Raw genomic sequence first — 25,633 nt, 5'->3', positions numbered from 1 at the left:
TTTATGGTTGCTAACGCTTAAAATAACAATGTGTACCAATTCATAATGCTAATAGGAAGTCAAATAGGAAAACCTTTACGGTTCCAATAAAACTGAATGATTTCCTTTTTAATTTATCTGTTTTTATGATATTTAACCTTAGTCAACTCACACAGAAAGTCAACAATTATCAACAATTACGAATCAAGAAAAATAGAGCATTTCATGGCTTATTTATTTCTGATTATCCAATGCTATACCTCTGTATTAATAAAGTATATGCTTAAATGCAGAAAATCCAAAGATTATAAAACAAAAACATAAAAAAGGTCACTCAAAAATGTAGAAATGAATACAACAGTCTTCAGTTTTAATAATGGAATTAGTTTGTTTGTTTGCAGGCTCATCTGGTTTCATGAAGATAAATCATGCTGATGCCCCCTTGATATTGAACAATGAATGTGAAGGTGAAATACATGAACAAAAGGCTGTCTTTAATGAAAGACATTTTGTTTGATGAACTCTTCTGAAAGGGAAATTGATGACAAATCCAGCACCGCAACATATAATAAAGCATATCCTTCATTCATCAAACCACTGGTATACAAAGCAGCGAGTAATCCAAATGCATAGGAAACCAGAGGGATTCTATGAAACCTCAAAGTTGTTTAATTAGTTCCCAACTTAATCTTATCCAAGATTTTTAATCTTTTAACACAAGGGGATGCATCACCTTCTGTGCCTTGTTAATGAGTTTTTCAGTCTCTACTCTGTAACTAAACTATAAGGAAATTGGTTAAAAAAAAAAAAAAAAGCCTTCAGCCTTTTGTTTGACATATTATGGTTTGGTCTCACGTGTTTCAAATTTTCCTCAGATTAAGTACTTACAAACATTTGTTAAATTCACCAATTATTGCAGTAGCACTGCCTATTCACAGGCACACAGTGAAGTGTGCACTCGTTGAGTGTTTCCATGAGCGGGTCCTTGTTTGGTTTATTTAGTGGGATCCGCATGTGAGAGCACACAGTTGATGGGATACACATACCTGCTGCACACACACGCACACACAAACACACACATACGCACACACACAAACAAACCTCTGAGCAGATCAAGGCTTAACCACCCACAGTGGTGATAGCGCCACAGGATGATGAAGGCTTGCATCCAAAGTACCAGCTTATATCTGCAGATCAATGGCTGACCTCCCAACCAGCCACAGCCACACTGACCAACACTATACAGCTTAAAGCCCAGCCAAAGGCACAGCTCCAAGCTGCATGCTGAATATTATATCAGTCTAATGATTCTCCCCAGAAGCCCAGACCCTGTCAGTTTGTCAGTTCGTTTTTTTTTCTCGCTTAGTCTCTCTAGGTCTTTGTCGGTTTTCATGTTGTCACTGCCTCGAAGTCTGTATTTCTGCTGTTTCTATGAAGCAAAGGCGACCTGTTCTGGGAATGAAAGACAAACGCATAAAAGAGTCATATTTTTGGAGGAGCAGAAGGTGAATTTTAACATTCTGTAATGCAACTATCATTTCCAAAAGCCAAGAAAGTGCTTTGAAATGTGTGAAACCAGGAATGAGAATGCAACTGTTTAGAAACTATGTCTGGTTTCCTTCAGACATTAAGATGCTTTAAACCCAATTGGCCAAAAGCGTTTCTCTTGGTCAGCCATGCATGAAGTGCATAAACAGTTTTACCATCTGACTGGATACAGAAAATACAGATACACACAGGTAATCACATAGGAGTAAAAACACATATTGATTATTTAAAAATGTGAATTCAACCAACTCATAATAAATCCTGGGGAGATTAAAGCTATTCTGATTATATTAGCCACCTAAGGGTGTAGCCAACTAAGGGGTCCAAAATTAAGTCAGAATCTCGAATTTCAAATAAAAAAATGGAATCATCGATACTGCCACGTCACGTCCAGTCAGCTCGTCAAGCAGCCACACAAGCCCCCCGGAACAGCGCCATGTCTTAACGCAACCACGGTGGAACTGCACCCCTCTGACCCAGAAAGACTTTACATGGCTGAAAAAAACTTCTACATTTTCAGCGGATAATTTTTTTGGGGGTACATCAATTTAGCAGGCCGAACACTTAAACGGGCCTTGTTTAAAACGTCACATTTTAAACATTCACTAGTAGCCAAATCCAGAGTTATGAAACAAGGTATAATGAATGCGCATTATGGAGGCGAACAGACCCGCGGGACTGCGCCCGCCCACGTCGCCTTGCACATCCCCATTTCACGTTCTGCCAAGTGGGAAAAAAACGCACTTGTTGAAATGCTGCGAGTCAACATTACAGCCAGTCAAAATGCAAGAGACCCATTGACAGAACTTGTTTACCATTGCACATTAGCCTAGCAGCCTGCGGCGTTTCCTTCTGCTTACAGCTTAATCCTGACAAAACCGCACAATTGAGTTTCAGCCTGCATGCACATTTAGTATTCTTAACAGAGCCGCTCACATTGGATATATTACAGAGAGCAACAAGTTAGTGCAATGCAGAGTCGCCCTCTCTGCTCTCTGTCTGCTCAGCTGCTAAGACAGTTGTACTGCGAGCGTCTGCCTCAAAATGTCGGCATTTTTTTGTTTTACTTTATTGACAAATTGCCAAGTTTCCAATTGACTGAAGATATAAGTTATTGTTACATTATGTTGTTCGTACATGTTTTCAATTTGACAATGTAGTGGTACATTGCGATCAAAGGTCAGATATTATATTGCATAAAAGTCTAGTCTAAAAATTGCATTGCAACCTGTTCGTTAAAAAAAAAAAAAAAGAAGTAAAAATCAAGAATCGAATCGAACCGTGACCTTAGAATTGAAAACGTAATCAAATCGAGGATTTGGAGACTCGTGACACCCATATAGCCAATTGATATTAATGAGACTTTTTCTGCCTGTTTCTTTATCTGCTGTCTTTAATAAAATGTGTTATTGGCAGCATGAACACAGCACACGAGCGAGTGAACATAGCACACATTATGCCTTCTAAAGACGAGCATTTTAGCATTGTAATCGTGAGCATTTTACGGTAGCATGCTGATGTTAGCACTTTGCTTAAAACACCACTGTCCCTAATGAAAGCCTCAGAGGTGCTAGCGTGGCTGTAGACCCTTAGATCTCTTGTTTTATAATTATGCCTGTAAGTGTGCACTAGTATGATAATTGTTTTTTACAATATTCAGCTTTAAAAGACATCGTATAAGCTATTTTAGTGCATGACTATTTTTGATGTCATCAAAGCGGCGCCTGCCGTTTTTATTTCTTTTTTTTGGGGGGGGGGAGGTGTGGTTTTTTTAACCCTGGACCTCTGCGTTGAGGCAAAAACCTCAAAGTATATGTGCAACCCGGCCACATGGTGATGCCTGCCTTTTAATGACTATAGTCGCTGAAAAGCTCCCCTCCTTAGTTTCCACAGAGATTACGTTTTATGGTTTCAGATTAGAAATTTTGTTACACAGTGCACAGTTCATGGTGAGTCATTACTGAAACATATTTTGTTACCGTAGAGCAAACAAATGTTTTTACTTTGAGTTAACTACGGTAATAGCAACATCGTGGTGGTCGCTCTCCCTCTGTTCCAATATTTGTGCATCTCTCTAACCCATCTGTGGGTGAAACAATTTCTTATATAGCTGTGATGAGTTAGAGCATTTTGGCTTTGCGGCTGACTGTCAGTTTGTAAAACTGGCTCAACCACAGCATTTTATCATTTCTATCTCTGTATTTCTTTGCCTCAAGTCCACATTAAAATATGCATGGCTCTGAGTTTGTGTTAAAGCTGTCAAGTCTGTGGGATCAAACTAAGCAAAGTGAATCCTTATGAGAAACATCCAGGATAAACAAGTGATTAGAAGGCCAAGCTTCTGATTGTCTGAGAGAGAGAGAGAGAGAGAGAGAGAGAGAGAGACTGAGCAAGAGAGAGACTGAGCAAGAGAGGGAAAAGGAGAGAGTGGGAGAGAGAGGAGAGCTGGAGAGAGAGAAAGACACCAACCCACAGTAAACCAGCAGAGCTTATTCTTCCAGGATTGCTTCAATACCTAATCCCACCCCGTTTGTCAACCCCTCCAGCTCCACATATATCATCTTCAATTCAGATTGCAAGAGCTGGAGTTAACAGTGTTGCAGAACTTGGAGTAGAAGTGTTGCCTGGAGATGTTAATAACACCGCCATAAGTAAAGTATTTGAAGACGCTGCCCACCCAAAAAAAACCCATCCCTTACAAATATCTCCTGTTGTCGCCCCAGTAGATTTTTCTTTGTGTGTGGAGAGCAGTGTTCCATTTGGCTTTGACAAAACTGAAGTCCAAAGCTAAAGTCCTGACCAGTAATATTTTAAAGGTTTAAAGTTATTTATCTTTTGTGCACAGGATGAATTCTTATGGGTCTCTTACGACCTCAGATGCACATAGCCACTATGTAATGGAGAGAACTCAGATAAATATGATTTTTTTTTTTTCTACAAAGTTGCAAAACGTTAGATTCATTTTATGCACAGAAATCTTTAAAAATATCACTGCACTAGAAGGCCAACCATGGATTTTGGGCTCTCCAAGATTTTCAGATGTCAGAGCTTGTGCTCTGAGCTGCACAGTGCATTAAGAACTCGTGCTGTTTCAGTATAGATTTCTTTCTTACCGCGGTGAAGAAGCAACGTATCACCGCGATATGGCGGTTAACTGCAACCCCCCTATTACGAGAGTAGAAGTTAGAAGAAAGACTGGCAGGGTGCCTTAGGTGAGTGACGTCAGTGCCTGCGTGGTCGCGCAAAGACAGCGAGCACTGAGAGTGGCGCATGAGGGCAGCTGTGATGGAAAAAGAGAAAGCAAAAATGATGTCAAGTGAGTTAAAAGTGAACAACAAAAAACAAGCTGGAGTTTCTCAAGACACAGTGGCTTCATTTGTTAAAACTGCCGGTAAAGTGAAGGGCCTTACCCCCGAAAAAGCATCGGCTTAACCCTTAATGTACCACATACAGCATGTTGCAGCAGAATGAGTGTTTCTATTTTAGCTCAACGTGAGTCATTACTGCATTTTGCTGTCAGCTACACCTGCGCTGCTTTCATTCGTCACTGTTGATCTATTTCACAGACAGTTCAGAAAACTCTGTCACTAAAGTAAAAAAAATTGAATTAAAAGTTTGACAATGCCAAGGGCCGACGCTTCGCAGCACAGCGGTCTAGCAGCCGAGCAGACACAAAGCTGAGAGGGAGAGCCGGGAGTCTGCTTGATGCTCTCTTTACTAGTATAAGCTGCTCTGTTTTAGGCTACAAAAAGTGCATGCAGGCTGAAATTACAACGGTGGTGTTTTGTCGGGATTAAGCTACAAGCAGAGCGAAACTGCTATCTGCAAGGCTAAAGTGCAGTGGTAAAGCACTGCTGCGGTCACCTTAATGTGTCTATTTCCGCTAAAAACAGAGACATGTCTTTGCCTTCCCTAACGTGTATTATACTCAATGTTTCCTGTAGAAATGATTCATAATAATCAGACACACAAAAGAAATCTCCCATATAGTTACTGGACTGTTCATTCTCTTGTGCAAATCTAAAGCGACGAGCATCTTGAGTTTGTTTTCCCTCCATTATCTATTGAAAATAAGATAAAACAATGATTATGGTTTTCATTATATTTCATAACACTTCTGTTCTCTTGTAACTTTCACCAGCAAGAAAATTAAATTAAATAAAAAAACTAAAAAATATGTTTTGATGACATCATCACCACGGTAGTGTCACGTCACCACTGGTATTGCGGTGAAGGGGTTATTGTCACAGCCCTATTCAGAATATAATGGCGTGTGAGCCATTTGTGTAGCTACCTAGCTGTTGTTTAAATAATCTATTTTGGTTAAATGATGAGGAGCTCAAATTTGTACTAATGATTAACCATTATGTGCAATTATCTCATGGGCCAGAGACTGCAATTTTGGCTTCCAAAAGTTATGTAGAAACTTCATGAAAACAGTGAGAATATATGAACTAATATGAAAGAGGTTTAAGATCTTTGGGGTAATTTTGATATTTTATTCTGGGTTATGTTTAGCCTGAATCAAGTGAAAAGATATATTCAGTCTTGCTTCTTGCATTTGAGAAACATCTCTAAATGATTTGGAGTATTTTGTTCTTGCTGTTTTCTAATTTTCCCTTTGTGTCAGCCATGACGATTTTCCCCATCTAATTCCAAATGCAGAAGATTAATGAGACAAAGAACAATTCTGGATGCAACACAAATTAGATCATTATATGTGCGGACCACTGCTTGTCTTTTAATGTAATTACATGTAATTTGGAATCAAAACTGTACACCTGGCGGCTGGGCGACATTGCAAAAATATCATATTAAGCAGGATCACAAACCGCGATCTTATTACGATTATTTCTTAGTTCTTAAGACTATTTTGCAAGTTACTAAACAGTACAAATGAAATTCCCTGTTTAAAAATATCCCTACAAGGTAACAAAACCTTGGACCAAAAACAGGCCATTTAGGCCAAAGTACCTAATCAGATAATAAAATAAGTCGCATGCACATCTTTCAGTCGCAAATGAAATGAATGGTCAATGGTCTCAAATAAGGTTGTTGTAGCAAAACACTGGACTTTTTGTGTTGAATGTTGACATGGTAGTCGGGGAACAGCGGTGGAATGGCTGTGTTGGAAAAGTATTTGCGGCTGAATGTCTGGTATTGCGGATCAACTGAAATATTTCCCTCTTTTTATGGGAAGCATATCTTTGGCCAGGTAAAATGTCACTACATCAGTTACCCCTTTCTAGGTCTTGTGAATAAACTCCTCTGTGTTGTTGTCAGTCCCGCTACATTGCCAAATACAGGGTCTCTAATGCTCTTTTTCTTTCATTCTTTGGCGTTGTAGTTATTTCATATATATATATATATATATATATATATATATATATATATATATATATATATATATATATATATATACATTTATTTAATGAGCGCTTTCCATCAAAAGTGTATCCTTTACAGAAAGGATACACATATATATATATATATATAATTTTGCTGTATAACAACTAAAAATGACAAAAAACAAACACCAACATGCAACTTATATTGCAGCCAATCAGCTTTCGTGTTATTGGCACGAGTTTCTTTCGGAATCTACCAGACATAAAATGGATTTTATTCTTCAGCCATGGGAAAGTGCAAGTTAAGCGATACTTATTTACTAAAGACAGAATTTAGGGCTTAGTTGATGTTGTGATAAATGTCCTAGATGTCATTCAAAATGGTCTTGAAAAGGTCTTAAAAAGTATTTTCTTCTTTATTTTACTTGGTGAAACCTGCAGAACCCTGCTAATTAAAAAGGGTAGGGGAGGAAATCTAAGGCGTTATCTACTGCATGATGTTATTGGTGTGTTTTGAGCAAAGGCAAATGGTGTGATTTAATAATTGGCAGAGAAAACATCTTTGGAGGCGTGTATGTGTCCAAAGAACGGCAACTGTTGGAATTTGCACTGTTGCGCTATACTAACAATCTCTCTTTAATTGTTCACCATCTAGTAAAGTCATATCACACACCCCTAATTTAAAGCTGTAAGATTTTGAGAAATTTTAAAGAATATTGTTGCAAGAATATCTTAAATGTACTTCTTCAATGCTAGTCGTGTATGTCTGTGACATTCCCATTTTGTTTTACCAGCTATGGGTATTAATAATGTCTGAGGTACTGTATGAATCTCCAACAGATCAGAATAAAAATTCTGTTTGAAATTCAGCTTTGATTCACGGTGTATCAATCATTACGAAATTGTCCATATTGTCTTTGTATTAGATTGTGGACAATGTATCTTGATACAAGTTGAAACATCTGAAATAGATACCGAACACTTCTCTACAGAACCTACCACACATTTTACTTAACTACTCAGTAATCCTATCACTAGACACGATATAGAGCACCACTCTCTAGGGAGGACCCCACTCCAGCCCCTTAAAAAAAGCCTGCAATACATTTCAAAGGAATGTTCAAAGGAACCAGAAAGAAAAAAGCCGATGCGACCTCTGACCCTGTCGATACTCCAAAGTCTGGGAGGCATGTGTCACTCTGAATAGTATGGCGTGTTTGTACAACCTTCTGCCAAGCTGTGGGATCACAAAATTCCCTTGGGGACATGTAGCCTTCTCCAAAAGGCAGATAGACAGAGCAAGAGCAAAGAAAAGTGGGCAGCAGGGAAAATGGCAGAGTAATACAATCTGGGCTTCCAATGTCCAATAAATTAATCAGTTTAGACACAAATTCAAGAGAAGAAAAGTGATATAAAATCATCAGAGTAGAAAGTACAATGATTCAAACTACTTGCTGCAGGCAACTGGTGATTGCTTTGTGGTGGCAGGGCCCAATAGCGGGTACTATCTAAAAAATGAACTCTCCCCCCCAGGCCGCAAATGACTACTAACCTATTAATTAGTTGATGAGGAAGGTCTGTGCTTTCAAAGTAAACTCTGGTGAGCAGGACAAGGTATACTGAGACAGTCTTCCGGATATTTAAATATAAAACAAAAGAGTTTGTATGCCAGTGTTTCAGCACAAAGAGGAGGAACATGTCAAGCTCTGGGAAAGCAAGAGTATGACAGAAAAGGAGAGAACCCGACAAAGAGAGAGAGAAAGGTTAAACAACACAAGGAGGCGAAAGAGACTAAGACAGAGAGGCAGATAAAATATGAGGGAAAGCACAGATAAGTACAGAAATGGAAATGGAAAAGAGACATACCTGTCTTTGGTGACCTTTTAGCAAGAACTGATTCACGAGTACAGTCAAGATAAGGCTAATACACTGAGCAGAACATCTTTATTCCAACTTTTTCTCCTGTGATATTTCAGCAAACAATGGATAACAAACCTGAACTGTGTAAAGGATCAGAATCAGCTGACACGGAGCACTGCAGTATGTCTGAGTATAACTCCAAACCTGCCTCAGCTAAATCCACTTCTTTATTTATAGCCCAAACACTGACCCTGCCTCCTTCACATGCTAAATCTGCAATATTACTCTTGCTGACTGTTTGGGCTGGCACAGCATGAAGAATCCCATACTTATACCTTCGCACTATCAGATATTTAAATTCATTTGCATTCATCAACAACACTGCCCCCGGGGGGTTCTTTGGGAATATGTCGGATTGTTTAGTCAAAATTATAATACAGCTGGGGCAATTTATCTTTTGAAAAGCCTGTTAATTTGCTCAGGAGGAAATAGTGTTTTCATTTGCATGTTGAATGAGAGGAGCTGGAGAACCATTTTCCAACCTGTTCCACCACTCTTCCCATGGCTAATGAGGCAGGGAGCAGGGAATTAGTGATTCCACCGGGAGCCCTTAGCATGACAAACAAACCATGACTTCACAATTGGCTCAGGGCAGGTTTGTTCAATGTATGTGTGTGAGTGTCAGTATAAAGTATGTGTGCACACATGGGAGTGTATATGTTCATATTCATGAATCTGTGTGTGTGCACAAATGTCTATGTTTTTCCGGCGGCTAGGGTTAAAAGCCTGCAATTGCAGTCAAGATAATTAGATTAGTTTGGATTAGATCAAACACAGCCAATTACACAGCAAGACGACGGAAGAATGAGGGGCAGTACGATATGTTGGTTGGGCCTCAGCAACTGGTGTTATTTAAACCAAACATCTGGCTGATGATGGGCCTTTGGGGAACAGGAAATCCCCCAGGACATTTCTTTATTTCCTGCATTCTGATGCATTGTTACACAATTTATGGTGAAAACATCTTTATTTATGTTAAGTGAAATACAGGTGTCAATTCAAAATATAATGTAATGTAACTTCTTTTTTTTTTAACTACCAGTGTATTTGGATCAGGGACCTGGGCCAGGTCCAAGTACACTTGACTCCAAGTCCAGTTCATTTGATTAGTGTGTACATGATCCGTGCCCAAGACCACTTGGCACAAAAGGTGTTCTAAGTACAGTTCATGTGTATTCCTGTACGGTTTACATCGGGTGTAAAAACCGACAGTACCACAACACAGAAACGGACTGCTATTTACTATGACTACGAGACGTTTTTAACCGGTTATGAAATTGTCTCAAAACGTAACACTGATGCCGCGATATCAGGTGGCACTGCAGCCCGCTGAGGACAAAGCCAGACCCTAACCCAAACCTCTTCGCTGCCACCTTTGGGAAACTGAGAGCTCCATGCCCAACTGCCGCGGCTCATCCTGCTTCACCTTGCTGAATCCCTTTTCTGTCTCCAATGCAGTTTTTCAATTATTAAATCCTTGCCAGGAGAACATTATCTCTGTCATTAGATGCGCCAAATTTGCGACAAGGGAAACAGAAACGTGAAACCACTGTAGCTTTGTAGATGCAGTACTCCAGCCACGGTCCCCCCCAGAACCTGCTCAGGTTTATGCGCATGCAGTCTGCCCAAAAGTTCCACTTAGTGAAAACTGACAGATTAGAGAAGTGTCACTGCTCTCTCGTTGTGTCTCCATGTTTTGTTTATTAGTAAAACATTTTATTTCCATGTGTCATTTTTATGATTGGTTGAAACAATGAGGACAAAGTAAAATAGGCTACTTTTTAAAAAATCTGGAGTGAAGGGAGGATACTGGCGTAAGTGGGTCAGGCGTAAGTTAAAGGTTTAGTTATAGTGTTTGTGTTTTTGCAGCAACCTGATTTCTGTAAAAAAAACAAAAAACAAAAAAACAAACAGTTTAATCATCAAGTTAAAGTCCTAAAAGGACATGTGGGAGCTAACAAACTGCTTTTACTGCTACAACATAATAGCAGAACCATTTTTTATTAACTGAAACATAAACGTTGCTTTATTGTTATCAAATCATCACTCTGGTTTGTGTGTAGGACATTTGTTAATGCTTTGCATTCAGACCACTTATGACCTTTCTGCACAAGATTTAAACAATAAGTCATGTGTATGTCAGACTGAGGTCTACATTAACCACTGTGATCCAAAAGATGGATGGCTAATCCAACTGAAGTACATGTGCATGTAAACCTGCTGATTTTATATGGTGCTCTCAGACAGGCAAACAAAGCAGACTAAAAATATGACTTACATTTATGTATCTTGAAAATATTTCCTCTTGGAAATATGCTTCACATAATCAGTAAAAAAAAATCTCTTATTTTCTCTGACTGTTGCAACATAATTGGTTTGCCTTAACGTTTGGGAAAAGCAAAACAAAATGGAGGCATGCCCTACAAGCCTTACGTGATTGTGCAACCCCCAACCCCTTCTCCGTGCAGTTGCTAGCACCCAAGGAGGACACAGAGGATTAAAAAAACATGATGAACTCTTCAAAAGAGGTAGTTATCTTCACTTGAGTTTCAGCGGGGAGAAAGTCACCGGACGACACAGTCTTCTAAACATAGCTAAACTGAGAAACACAGAGAGAGGTTGCGTGGAGCTGATAGTCTCAATTAGCTTTGTATCAACTCATTTGGCAATCGCTTGAATGTAACAGACATTTGTTAATATCAAAAAGTTACCCACTAAAGCGTTAAGTTTGTGCTATCCCAACAGAAACATAAAAAAGACGGACTTCTAAACGATCAGGGTGTCAAAAGGCACTAAAAGTAAAAATACCGCCTTTAAAGTTGCTATTTACACACATGCTGGCAAATGTGATAAACACACACTGCATGTGCTAATACTTCTTGGGAGTTCATCATCACTGGAGTGAGAGGAAAAGCAATGAGGCTTTTTGGCAGATTTCCTGCTTACCCAAGGTTGACAAATTGCCAAGGCTCTCTGTCACAGCTCCACTTTGAGGCTGCTAACTGTTTCATCTGCCGTGATTTAGATCTCAGGCATAAAAGTAGCCCGGCGGAATGCATATTCCTTACACCTTAATTTGCATCAAACAACGTGGAGCAATTACACTTTGAATGGTAATTTGTATGAGACAAAGTTCAATGAATCAATAACTTTGTTGTTGTGTGGATTGATCTCATTTGCAAATTTTTCTCAGACGATCAATTTTGAAGATGCGTACATGAAAACAGTCATCATGAATAGCACAAGGGCGTAATTAAGGTGTTATGTCCAGTCAAAACAATCGCCTCCAGACTGTCAAAGATGCAGTTTAAAAGGTGTTAAGCACGACAATATATCTCTACTGTATCTCCAAAATGACTTGGAAGGTTACAATAAACAAAAACAAACCTTCTCTGGGAAACACTGTATCCATTGCAAGTGATGCAATACTATTTCATCTTTAGCAGCCGGTAAATCTCTTCTAAAGGCCGAGCTTCATGTGGTTTTTAGGGGTTGTATTGAGAGAAAAGATCATTTTGTGTACGCAAGATGGCGGAATGACTAAAAAAATACACATTCTGTTAAGGTGCTACCAAGCCATACACATGAGCCCTTTGCTGTACACAAAAAATATAGTACCTTTATTAAATAGACTTTGCTTTAAGTTTTCAGGTTGTTGTTTTTTATGTTGAACATCACTGAATTAGCTTGTGGTTCCACTTTCCAATTGCTGTTGAGTTGTTCCAGAGCTAAGATTCATCTTGTGGCCAGTCCTTTCTTCGTCATTGAAATAATGTTATTTCACAAAAACGTCTGCTAACATTAAAGGTGCTCTAAGCAAGGTCACACGTTTTTTTTAGGCTACAACATGTCTTGTCACATACAGCAAACATTTCTTCATTATCCGCTGAATGCCTGTCCCCAGAACACATTGGAAAAAAAAAACCTGGCCCAGGCTCCACAAACAGCAACAAAAACAAACTGTGCCAACCTGCACCACATAACATAAACAGTCTTCCAGCGTTCCAGCCAATAACCGATAAGAAGGATTTGGGGGTGGGGCCTGGGGGGTTAGTAAGAGGAAGCACGGAAGGGAGGGAGAGGGGACGGGATGAAGAGGGAGGGGCGAGCTAGCCTTGTTTTCGTCAACAAGAAATGTCTTTTTTTAATTTTCTCTGCAAAAGCAAAGCAGGAAAAGAATCTGAGAGTGTCATCTGTTTGTGTTCTTTCACTCAACAAAGCCAGCTAATTGATTACAAAGGGGCACTCTTGGTCACAACTGTCTTGTTAACATTTCTTTTCATTTGCCATATTGTATTTTTCTGATGAGTAGACAAACAACCTAAATAAACTAGCTTAATGACATAGATATCAGTGTCATGGCAACATTGGCTGTGGACCGGAGTCTGGTGTGGCAAATCAAAAGCTTATCATGCACACATTTTCTAATCTGTAAAGCTAGAGATTAATCCCATCTTTTTGCCAACTGCAGATTAATTTTTGATTAAACAAGTTGTTATAAGTAACGTTTCCAAACTACAACCGTTTAGTAAAAACATGGTAGGACTATAACTGTGTTGCCCACAAACTGTGGTCTATGTGTATTAGAAACCAAGAAGCTGTCCTACATTAGTTATACCTTACATAATTAATTTCAGTATATTACTCGGACATACACAATAATTAAGAATTTTCTCCTGTTGTATGCCTCAGCACAACTTTATACATAAGTGACTGACAGATGTGTATACAGTAAATGTTGTCATACATTGTCAGATTTTGTGAAGTGTCTATCCCTGCTGCTTCCTCTTAAAGTATACTAATTACTTCTTTTTACTGCTTGTATGCCCAATGTTTTTTTTTTTAAGTGACTTTGGAGAATGAGAGAACATCAACAGCAGTAAACTTTGTTCTCCTAGAGGAGGTTGACTCACCTGAGGGTGAAAATTGGCACCAAAGAAAGCGTGGACAGAGCCAGAAAAGTAGAGACGGTTTCTCTCTGCCGGATGGGTTTGGAGGGTGCCATCACCACAAAGTTATTGTCCAGCTTCAGCTCCGACAGTGGCTGAAACAGCCTGACGCTCCCAATGCGCTGCATAGGTGTATGCCCTGCAAAATAGCCCATCGGCCTCTGCTGATCAGGGCGAACGGAGCCGCTCTTTCTTGAATCCTCGGAGCTGCAGTCTCCACTGTCCGTGGTTTGAACCATGTAGTAGAGCTCCACAGGAGTGCCCTGGGCCTGCTCAGAAACCCTCTGCCTACCCGGCCTCACAGTGGGCAGGCTGAACCAGCTAGCGAGGGGCTCCAGCTCGGCAACACATATCCCCAGCTCACCTTTTAGCCTACATGTCCCACGCACCTCTTGAGTCTCATGAAAGGCGAACATCCTGACGCAGGGCAGCTTGTGGATGGCGCTGTAATCATCCCAGTCCCTCCCTGCAATGTAGAACAACACTTGAACCTTTGGCCAACTGGGGTGAATGCTTTCGCTGATAATATAGGTGTGAACCTTCCAGTTGAATGTAAAGAGAGGAGGCGATGATGTTGATGTTGGCACTGATGTTGAAGAGAAAGAGGGTGTGTTAAATGGCCCTGGCAGCGTCTGAAGCAGCTCCAGAGGGACAGGCTGCTGGACCGACAGCGGCCCGTAACTAGCATTGACAAAGGGCATCTGCCGGGCCTGGTGGATGAAGAAGGACTCAGTACGAGCCTGCAGGCTGGAGTTCCTCATTAAGTCTTGGTTTGCCTCCTGTAGGAAGAACGCTGACTCAGCATTGAGGATCCGGTAGCTGACAGGCAGATAGATTGGCGTGGGGCCGTACCTCTGCAGGCCATCCAGGATCACCTTGCTATCCACCACTGAGACAAAGAGAGAAAATGACAAAGGAGGAGATGTTATCTACCCGTTAATGTTTGTTTCAAAACACCTGAAGTGATCCACTAACTGTTTGGTCATGCATTATGGTACTTCTGGCTATATGATGAAGATTCATTGTAAACCCAACAAAACCTGAGCCAGGCGTGAAATCAAAGAGCAGATTGAGAAAAATTGGAGAAAATAACTAACGACCTGGATGCCGGCACTTCACATTTAACATAATATTTGCATGCATTGCCTGCAACCTGAGGCAATCATATCTACAGTCGGTTCCAGCCGTGAATGTTAAATGGTTTGTTAGAGACATTTCCATATGATATCACCTTCATGATACGCTGCTCTTATTCAGGAGAATTGGTTAGACCCAATTCAAAACACTTGTGTCGTTTTGAGTCACTTGCTTATCAGTCTTGTCCACGTTCCCTCCAGCTCTCGTTCCTTTTGATTATGACGATCTGCTTTTATCTCTCCATCAATTTCTCCCTGCTCTCAGTTTTTTTTTCCTTCTTATGACTTGATCTCCTGTCTCCTTCCTGCATCCCTTCCACTGTAAATCCAATCTCCTCTTATGTTTCAGTACTGTCAAGGATGAAAAGTTGGCATCAAATGCCTTGTCAGATTCTTGAGCTGTGTCCCAATTCCATACTCCATAAAGTAGCATAATTCCAATAACGTTTTTATAGTCATATATTACACTGGAAAAGTGGAAGAATCACAAACAATTTGAGTGTGCTGTTGATATTTGCACTTTTGGAAAAAGAAAAGTAGGATCTACTCCCAGCTGTGAAACAGCAAAACAAATTGTAGATGATGGTGAGACAGCTTGTGAAAGATACGGAAAACAATCTTGCTTTCTCTTTGTGAAATGTAATTGACAGTGGCATTTTTAGTTGCAGTGTGATTGATGCCCACTGTGTGTCCATAATGCTTAATTTCCTGTTTGTACAAAATGTTATTGCTGCAAAAACATTATACTAAGAGAATTGGTGCAAAGCATACGTCGTGTGGAATTAGGATAGTAGTTTTCTTTCTTATCCTTTAAATGAATATTTAGTTTGTATTAAGACAACATTAAAGTGACATTGATGCACTGAAAAATTTGATATCTTTTGTCTAGTGAAAACAAAAAGATGTTTTCAGAAAAACCTGTTTATATTCCAATTTTGAATTGCAAAGACAACTGTGCCCCCCAACACTACCTGTCATGTTGCCGTGGAGTGATTGAAGAAGCTGTGGGCTACACATTGAGCCCCGTTTTTTGTAGCCTGTCTTTGTTTACATTTTGGCAAAATTGGCACCATTAGAAGTATGATGAATGAGCTATTAGCAGTTTGTGTCTGCAATGTACTGACAACTATCATTACTTTGATACTGATACACAAAAGTTATCAGTCTATGATTTTTAGATTTAAAAAAAAAAGTGTAGAATATTTTTGCAATGGGCAGTAAATCATAGTGATATTCTTGGAATGTGTAAGTTGCACTGAATCTAAAAAAACATGTGTATCATGTATGTGTGTTCCCTTCTTAACTGAGTTTAAGCTCAAAGGGTTTTTAAAGTACCTTTATTGCCCATGTGAGCTGTTTGCCAAGTGCTGACCGTGTGGGTGAGCAAGCCAAATCAGAGGTCCTAACTACAATAACCATCTTCACGTAGTATTTGGAACACCAGCATGCACCTCACCCTTTCACCTTTCACACTATCTTTACCTCTCTTCTCTGCCTTCACACTTCACCCTTTGACTTTGTGCTAACGGGTGGCTGTGGCTCAGGTGGTGGAGCGGTCGCCTGTCAATAGGCAGGTTGGTGGTTCAATCCCTGGCCCTGCAGTCCCATGTTGAAGTGCACCATCAGAGTGTAAATGTGTTTGAGTATTTATCTGATGAGCGAATGGCAGCCTCGGCCACAGTGTGTGAATGGTTCCTGTATTATGTAGAAGCACTTTGAGTAGTTGTTAAGATTAGAAAAGCGCTATATAAATATATCCATTTACATTTAAGGTATTGAAAACAATTATGTCAATTGGTATGGTAACAGAACTTAGGTATAATATTGACACTGGTATCTAAAAAAATTAAAATGATAAGCAGCATTTGTTGTCTCTATCTTTCTTTCTTGCTCACAGCCACACTCCGCTCCTGTCTTAAACCAACCGGCTAACGCTAACCCATCCAACCTCACCTAATATAGCCCTAAATCCTGCTTCCATCACTCCCTCTCTTCATTCTGCAAATCCTCCCCACACCCTGTTTTTCTTCGTCATCAAGCTCCAGATATTTGGACTGATTGAGTAGCCCATGAAAGCCCATTGATTTTCTGTCCCGAAAGTCTCTGTGCTGTTGGAGATGTGGTGTGCCAGTGATTTGTGACGATCCATGGCAGCGAGCAATGACCAGCTGGCCAGATGGACAGAATGGCCATCAGGCACAGGAGCTGCACTTCAGAAAGAACTCGGCTCTGACACAAAGGAGGGAGGAAATGAGGATGTAGGATGTAGAAATTAAAGTTTAGCCCACCTCCTCAAAACCCTGTTTTATGTCGATGTTGAGGATACCAATTAAAGATCCTATATATATAAATCTGATCCTATATATATATATATATATATATATATATATATACTATCTATATACACAAGGTGTACCAATGCAAATGACCTTATATACAGTACATCCATCTTATAATCAACACCTCTCATGAGGAGAATCATGAAAATGGATATCATGTCTGGTTCTGTGCCATGCACCAGGCTATTTACGGTAATACTATGGACAGCTCCCAGTGCTGTAACAGAGTTATCATTATCTACCTTTCATTTGTATGTCTTTTGGTGCTGTATCTGACTGTAACCCAGCCTTGATGAATAGATTGGAGGGTTAATATCTGATCCCTCTTCATCTGTTTTAACTTTCACGTCTACGCATATGCAGCTAGGTCTATTTTGGTGTGATACGCATTTTAGGATGTGGATTGAAACTTCAGTGGCCAAAATAAAAAATGATCTCCATAGCATATGTTTGTTAATAAGTCCATTATATTCCCAAATAAACACAAAAATGTTCAAAATATGTTTCTACCGCAGCTGGGGAAATTAAGTTGGCTGCCGAAATGAAAAACAGCCACCCAGCTGAACCTAATTACAGACCTCTATTCTACAGTATATAAGGATATGCATTACTGTTGAATAGTCTGACACTGATACGGGTAATAAAGCCATGAAAATAATATAAATGAATCATAAATATAAATGAGTTGCACTGTTTTGTAAGCAGTTGTTTGTATTCATGTTGTGCACCTTTTTCAAACTACTCAGACTTCCGAGCTAAACTGCATTTTTGTACACCACTGGATGGGGAGGAATACAAAAAGATAAAAACACCCACAGAGGCAGTTCACAGAGTGTCTGCTGGTACACAGGTTTGACTGAGAGAATGATGTTTACCCTTAAAAATGACAAAAGAAGGAGCAATGTCAAGAGGGGAGCAGGAGCTTAGTTGGTGCTGGATCATGCTTACAGCACAGTGAGTGCATTTATTTGCCATCTTTTTCTCTGGTGGACACAGATAAAACTAAATACCCCATTACAGCTGATAAAATGTTGTAATTTGTAACTTCAGATTTAGAATATGTCCGTTCCCATGACACCAATAGGACGTTGTGAATAGAGAAGCAAAGCTGGTGTGATTTGCAGCTTTGACTTGCCCTTGGATTTCATGTCTGCAGCTACTGTACTTGTAAATCATGTCTGCAGGACTGTTTCTGCAAATGAAAAAGGGGATGATTTGTGCAGATAACTTAGCCCCTGCGGTAAATCCTGGCTGTAAACTCTTGTGTAGGATTTCTTGGGCACTGCCAACCCCTCAGGACACAGGCGGAGGAGTCTGATCACATATCACACATGCGGCCGAATCGGACTGGCCTCATCATTAGACAGATGTTAGGTTAAAGATTTAATGACTTAATGTTATATTCATGTAATGCGGGGGCAGGAGGCCCACATGAGCATGGGACTCCAAATGAAAATGCTTTTAGAGTATTTTCCATGGAATTCCTACAACATGCAGCAACCAACTTCTAAAATAAACTCTCAAAATTGTATTAAGCATTTATGTCCCCAAGACAGCCATGTGTGGCATTGAATCAACCCGTTTCTTATAAGCACCTGTTCTCATCCCTGGCGACCTGAGAATAACTTCACCCAAGAAATATAATCCCTTCATCTTGCCTCCCTCCTCCTCTTCTCATCCTATCTTTATCCTCCACCATGTGTGAATCTTGCAACCTTGCCCCTGATCAAACATATTAAGTTGGCTTGACTTCAGTAATAAATTAATCAAACAGATTTTCTTATATGAAGAGGAGTGATCGAGGTAAGTGGTGGGAAGACGCACGGCAACAGGAGATGGAGTTGGAAAGTGGGAGGTGGTGATGATGTAGGATTGTCTGCTTGTTCAGGTTCAGAAAAAGATGATGTGCATGGCCCTCATGCCTGCTTCATTTTAGGAATAAGTTTAAAATTAGACTTGGTTTTCTTGTAGAGCCATCATTAACACGGAATGATAGTAGCTCATTCTAAAGGGCGTTGGGTTGGGAACCGGAGGGTCGCTGGTTCAAGTCCTTATACAAGAGTCTGGTGGTGGACTGGTAGCTGGAGAAATGCCAGTTTACCTCCTCGGTGCTAAAGTCCTCTTGAAAAAGGCACCAAACCCCCAACTGCTTGGGACGCCTGTCCAGCTACAGTCCCCTCACTTTGACATCTCTCCATTAGTGCGTGTGTATAATAATAACTGAGTGAAAACAATAACTAACATGTTATTTCCCTTGCGGGATTAATACAGTAAAAATTATTATTATTATTACTAGAGTTTACTGCTTCCCAGCCTGCTGATGCAACAATTACTGTCTTGTTTCTCACTGAAAAAAATGATGTGGTCACCGACAAGGCTGGCATGTGAAATCTTGATCCGGTCCATCCGTCTTTCCATCCATTAAAAAAAAAAAGTTCTGTTATGTTTCATGTCAGACTCAAAGGAAATGTCTGGCAATGTTCTACATGTTTCTTATTGTCAAAAACTCTGAAAGATCAAAACCAGCGATGAATCTATCCTGCTAACAAGCAAACCCTGGTATAATTTATTCCTCTGAGCCACATAGCTTAAAAAACAGGTCACACACTTTTGCAATGGGTGACATGTTTCTTACCATGAACGCAGGTACTGTATTTAGACTCAATCCCACATTAGTGCCCAAACTAGATGAATCCACAGCCGAAAGTAGTCCTCCGCTATTTCTGTTTGAACGTTTGCCCCAAAGTTTAAGCAAACTTCATTACCTTGTAGACATTTGTAGCTTTGAGTAAAATGTTTTCAGCTGCCTAAGACTTATAAAAAGAGCGTAGATGGGCCTACTGTTTTTAGACATTACAAAATAAACTAGAGGATCAGGAAATTGCCCCCGCAAACTTTTAACTACAACATGGCATTTTCATGTCTGTTGCGGTTATTTATTCTTTTCTACTTCCACATTTGTATCAGGAAGTGCCAAAGCTTTTTTACTTTACTGAATGTTTTAAAGAGAGAGGCATACCTTGTTCTGTGTCTTCTGATACTGGCACATAAAAAGATTTTTCCCACGTTTTCTTAAGGTAAAATATCAAGACGTGATCTTTACCTGGCATTTTTCTTTTGTTAAACATTTACCTTATGTGGGAGCTTGCTCTGTAGAGGAACTGCCTAGTGGACCTTGAAGTTACCATCAATGGAACTACTGTCGGTCAGTTTGTGAGGAAACTTTTTCATTTTAAGCTACAGAACAATAGAATGAAAAGGGTATTTTAGGCTCTTGGATGTCTGGATATAAATGTCAGCTGCTCTTCAGATGGAAAAAAAAATGGCCATTGGCAAAGTCAAAAAGTTTAAACCTCTTATCAGAGACGGTTTTTGATAAAGTCTTGTGTGCGCACAAAAGGGAGAACAGGCTGAATGACTACAAAACCTTTGAGCAGCACGAATATTCCCTAAGCTATTAAAAAAAAAAAAACTGTTTTAATTGCTGCATTGACTGAGGACCGGCTTTAACAAATTTAATCAAGCATTATAGTATTATAAAACTCTATCACTCAATATATATATATATATATATATATATATATATATATATGTGTGTGTGTGTGTGTGTGTGTGTGTGTGTGTGTGTATGTATGTAAATGTGTAAATATATGTATGTATACTGTGCATATATGTACATACTATATATGTGTATAGGTATATATGTATAGGTATATGTGTATATATATGTGTATATATGTATATACACAGTGTATATATACTGTATATATATATATATACATATATATATATACTGTATGTGTGTATATATATATATATATATATATATATATACTGTCTGTGTGTGTGTTTTCTGCACAAAACAAATACCAAATTTTGCAAGAAGAAGAATGTCCAACATGCTTATGTTCATCATCCTTAGGCCCATCCATTCCCAATCTCAAAAGCACACTCTGGGCCCTCTTAAATTCAGTACAGGCTACTAGATATTAAACCGTCCTTAGTGGCTGGCAATATAATCCCCTGGTTAGTGAAATGTCCTGGGTGATAGCTCAACACAAACAAAACACGCAGGAACACTAATCCTTCTAAGTGCCCATCACATGCACCCTGACGCTGCAGGAGAGCCGGGGCAGAGCAGAAAGCCCACTCCCAGCTAGAGGTTAATCGGATCACATAAAAGCAAAGCACACCTCATCTTTCATCACTAGGCAACACATTTATGCAGCAATCGATAGGTGGAATCATATTTTCCCCTTTCAGTGAAATGAGGGAAAATGAAGTATTGTGACCCAACCAAGATGGATGGGGCAGGGCTTCATTCTTTTCTGATATCAGCAATAAGCCCAGGCCTCATGTTTCTTCAAAACTTGAATTGTTTTTCATTTCTGACAAATCTCATAGCCTCTTTACTTCCCAAATGGCCTTTGGGTCATTTCTGTCGATAAACTCAAAGAGACTGAACATAAGTAATTCACAGCGTGCTCGCCATCTCTCTCTCTCTCTCAATCACCTGCTTCTCATCTCACCTTCCAAGCACACACATCACCAAAACAGATATATTAGCAGGGTCACATGTTGCATTCCTTTGGGACTGTCAAACTGCATTAGGAGAGTGAAAGACATTCCTCACTTACACATAGGCAGCCATAATCCAATAAATGAAGCCACTGGTACCAACTGCACATTACGTATATATAATAATACAACAGTACAATAACAGTGTTTTAAAAAAAAATCCTTTATTCCAAATGCCATCAGTGTCCTCAACCAAATCAAGTGACAATCAAACTGAGCTGCTATTTTAATGAATTTAAGTATATTTATTCTTTTTCATTCTGATTATTTTATTTCATCTTTGTATACTTTACTATGTCTTAGATGTTATCTGTATGTTTATCTGTCTTGTAGGTCTGGTGAGCCAGAGAAAAATGTCCACCCTGGTGGACAATAAAGATGTATTCTACTCTGTTCTATAAAGATAGATTCATCACAAATGCTTAATTATTCATTTGCATATTAAAAATTGAGGCTTTAACATGTTCTGAGATTGTGGGTTCAGTCGGGATACTGTTAAATATTGCCAAGACAAATAGTCTTTTTTTGCCTTTGCGATAAATCCCTCTCTATGTTAACATATTTGAACTAATGAACATTTGCTGCTTCTTTAATAACTGATTAAGTAAAATAAAAGAAATTAGCGTAAAGAGAATTTAAATAATTTTAGATAAAACCGTTCATCATTCCTTGATTTTTTTTGTATTCTATTTGTGGGTTTACAGTAGGTGAACATTGCCTTTGACCCCCCAAGTCATAATTACCCCAAATTTGAAAACATTTTGTATGCTTTGTAAGTAAAAAGATAAAATATAAAATTTGACATTATCTTTGAGGCTGCTGCATGACAAAAAGTTTAAATGTCCTCCTTTTGTCTGCTGAAATGGAATTGCAGAGTAATTACATATTACCTGGTCCGAACGATGCTGAAAGTGAGTTGTTTGTAAGCTGTCATTTCTTAAACAGACAATGGGTTGCACCACAAGTCGCCTCAATTAGATCCAAAAGATAACTGCTGCTAAGAATGACATTTAAAGCCCATCCTCCGTCTCTGCTCACTTGGAAATAATGTATTGCAGTGTTACTGGAATCTTAAAGAAACACTAATGGAAATGAACAAGATAAACCTCCCGTTTGGGCATTAGTTATGCCTGACTGGGGAAAACTTCCAGCAGCTTCCAAACATTTCTTTGTCTGCGTAAAGAACATTTTTTTCCCACTCATTGTGAGAGGCGTCACTTCTCCCTGGCGGGGTACTGAGCAACAGCAATGAACAGCACTTCGTCAGTTTTGCAGAAAGGAAATCAACCTCCAAAGCTTTCTGCCTTGAAGACTCATTTGGGACATAAATGTGCTTTTTATGACACTTCAATTCTACCCATTGCCTGTGGGCACGGTGTTGTGCATTGTACGGTGTCATGAAGGGAGGAGGTGAATGGAGGAGCAGGGACTCTCAAAGGAGCCGGTGGTTGTTTAGACGAGATGAGGAGACGAGAGCTCTTGAAGGAAAGGGGCCAAAGTGCTGAGCAGAGCAGAGCAGCAGTTAGCCCTCCTACGAGGACACCCACAGGGGTAATGGAAAGCTTCAGCTTAAACATGTGGGCTCTGTTGTTGTCATTTAAGACCACAGATTGCCTCTGTGCGCTTATGAATGTGACCAGCTCTCTCTCTCTCTGTGAAGACGCCGCACTATGAAAGTGAGTCAAATGAAAGAAGTGACAGTGACAGATGATGCGGTGCTGTGCTTAGACAGAGGGACACCTGCGTCATAAATAACAACTCTCAGCACATGGTAATCATATCAAAGTGAATCCATTTCAGGTTTACTGTATATTTTACACTTTTGTGTGAGTGCAAATGTATGAAATCAGATGCAGTTAAGTGGGTAAGAATAATGCAGCGAGTTGGCAAAAAGTAGCAGGGTGAATAATGTTCTGGCATTTCCAGCAAGGTTACATTGTGAGAAAGTCAATGAGCCTTGGACATCAGGCACTGCAGCTTCTCCAGGAAGTCAAATAATGCAAACCACAAAAATAGAGGAAGGGATTGGGAGGTGTTCAATGTAATCGCATGCTGTCTTCACAAAAATTTAGAAAAACAGTTTTATATTACCAAGTCATTTAAATTAACATCAGTTAGATTACTTAAACTAAACGTGCAGTGGGTTATGGTACATTTAAAGCATGAACAAATAGGCTGAAGATAATGAGAATAATATTGCAGAAGGATATTGCATGTTGACAGATGGTTACCAATAATACTGCAGTGTAATGGACAGGTGTTTATGTCTTCATCTATTAATAAGAAATCATTCTTTATGTGATATTTATGTGAAAATCCACAACTGATAAATCCTTGTAAACAAGTACATTAATTATTTGTGTGTGGTGGATACATTATTTCCCAATCAATCGCTAAAGATAGACTGCCCAAGCATTGACTAAGGTGGATAGAGAAGCATTAGCAAAAAGATTGTAGGTGAGCTGTCAATCAATTGCAATATTCTTCACTAGAAGATGCTATTTTACGAGTGAAAAAATAAAACACAGGTGCTCAAATGTGAGAAATAAAGATAATAGCAGGACAGCTGTCTTTTCCAAAAAAAAGTACTGAGGCCCAAGTTTCATTTATCGTATCGATGGTATTTCATCTTCTTCTATAAAAGTGTTATTTTGTTCTCATCCATATCACACTGACAGAAGGACAACGTTGTCAGGCCCTTCATTTTAATAGGTTGCAGAAATTGTAAGTAAAATGAGCCGTCGAGGTAAGTGACTGTGTCGTCAGTTAGATACATACTGTGAGTAAGGATGATAAGTATAATGGTTTGTGCAGTGAGGCTGTAGAAATTAATATCCGGCTCTACATGGCAATACTGGAGAACAGTGATGTAAAACAATGACATTTCACAACACTGATACTATACAAGTGGACTAAGATGATAGTGATGTGGTCTGTGGATGGCGGTAATTGCAAATAGCTCCTGCAGAAGTGAATCTTCACAGCTCAAGAATCTGTATCTGCTGCCTGACGAATGGAGGATTTAAACAGGAGTCGGGGGGGAGTTTTAAGGTTTGTGTGCTACAGTATAATGAACGCTATAAGTTTGACAGCATGTGGGTTGAGCTGTACGTGGGTAAGAGTCCAAATTCAATGATCAGACCATGAAATACAAACATGCGACGCAAAGAAGTCTCCAGGAGAGAGAAGTTACAGATGTGCCCGTACTGCACAAGTGTGCTTGGTCTGTACATAATTGTACATTTTTAGATTGAATTAGATAATACTTTAGTCATCCTATAGTGTGAAAATTCCCTTATTACAGCAGCAGCAGTTTCCTACAGTAAAAAACAAAAAAACAAACACGCAAACAACAGACAATGAGCAAAAGGTATTGAATGATTCTAAAGTGGCATTAAATAAAAAGGTATTTTAAAGTGCACTTGCCATTGTACAAAAAAAAAAACATGAACACGCGTTATACGCCCATCACTATAAATTCTGATATTTGAGCCAGCATGCACCCCACTGGTCAAACCACAGATGATCAAAAGTTAAGCCTCTAAAGCTCCAACTGTAATATCTGTCAGTACGGCCAAAATGCATGTTTCGAGTGCTGTGGAATGTATGTACTGAGATGCCTCTGGCACAGATACAGTGGACTGTGTTGATCGGTGGTACAGGAGGAGAGTCGTGCGCCTCTGACAGCAGTGAGGTGGTAAACAGCATGGAAGAGAGGAGCCTGGTCTCCATGGCCCCGAGGAAGTCCACTGCACGCTCCAGCAGGAGCAGAGGGAGAGAACAGACATTTTGCTGCTGCTCAGAAAGTCTGAAATGAGATGAACTCAGAGGTCTCT

The 25,633-nt window shown here is 39.6% G+C and overlaps 1 protein-coding gene across 3 annotated transcripts in view; it reads right to left on the bottom strand.

Moving 5' to 3' along the window:
- si:dkey-112m2.1 (transmembrane protein 132C) overlaps nt 1-25,633 on the bottom strand; it is a 149,903-nt gene that overhangs the window by 92,005 nt on the left and 32,265 nt on the right. For all 3 annotated transcript variants that reach the window (XM_032540118.1, XM_032540120.1, XM_032540119.1), the window contains exon 3: nt 13,709-14,633. In XM_032540118.1, coding sequence (XP_032396009.1) covers nt 13,709-14,633 — 925 coding nt within the window. The remainder of the gene's footprint in view (nt 1-13,708; nt 14,634-25,633) is intronic.

The sequence above is a fragment of the Etheostoma spectabile genome, chromosome 16 (genome assembly GCF_008692095.1).
Source record: "Etheostoma spectabile isolate EspeVRDwgs_2016 chromosome 16, UIUC_Espe_1.0, whole genome shotgun sequence".
NCBI lineage: Eukaryota > Metazoa > Chordata > Actinopteri > Perciformes > Percidae > Etheostoma > Etheostoma spectabile.
This window is presented reverse-complemented; position numbering and strand designations above follow the sequence as displayed.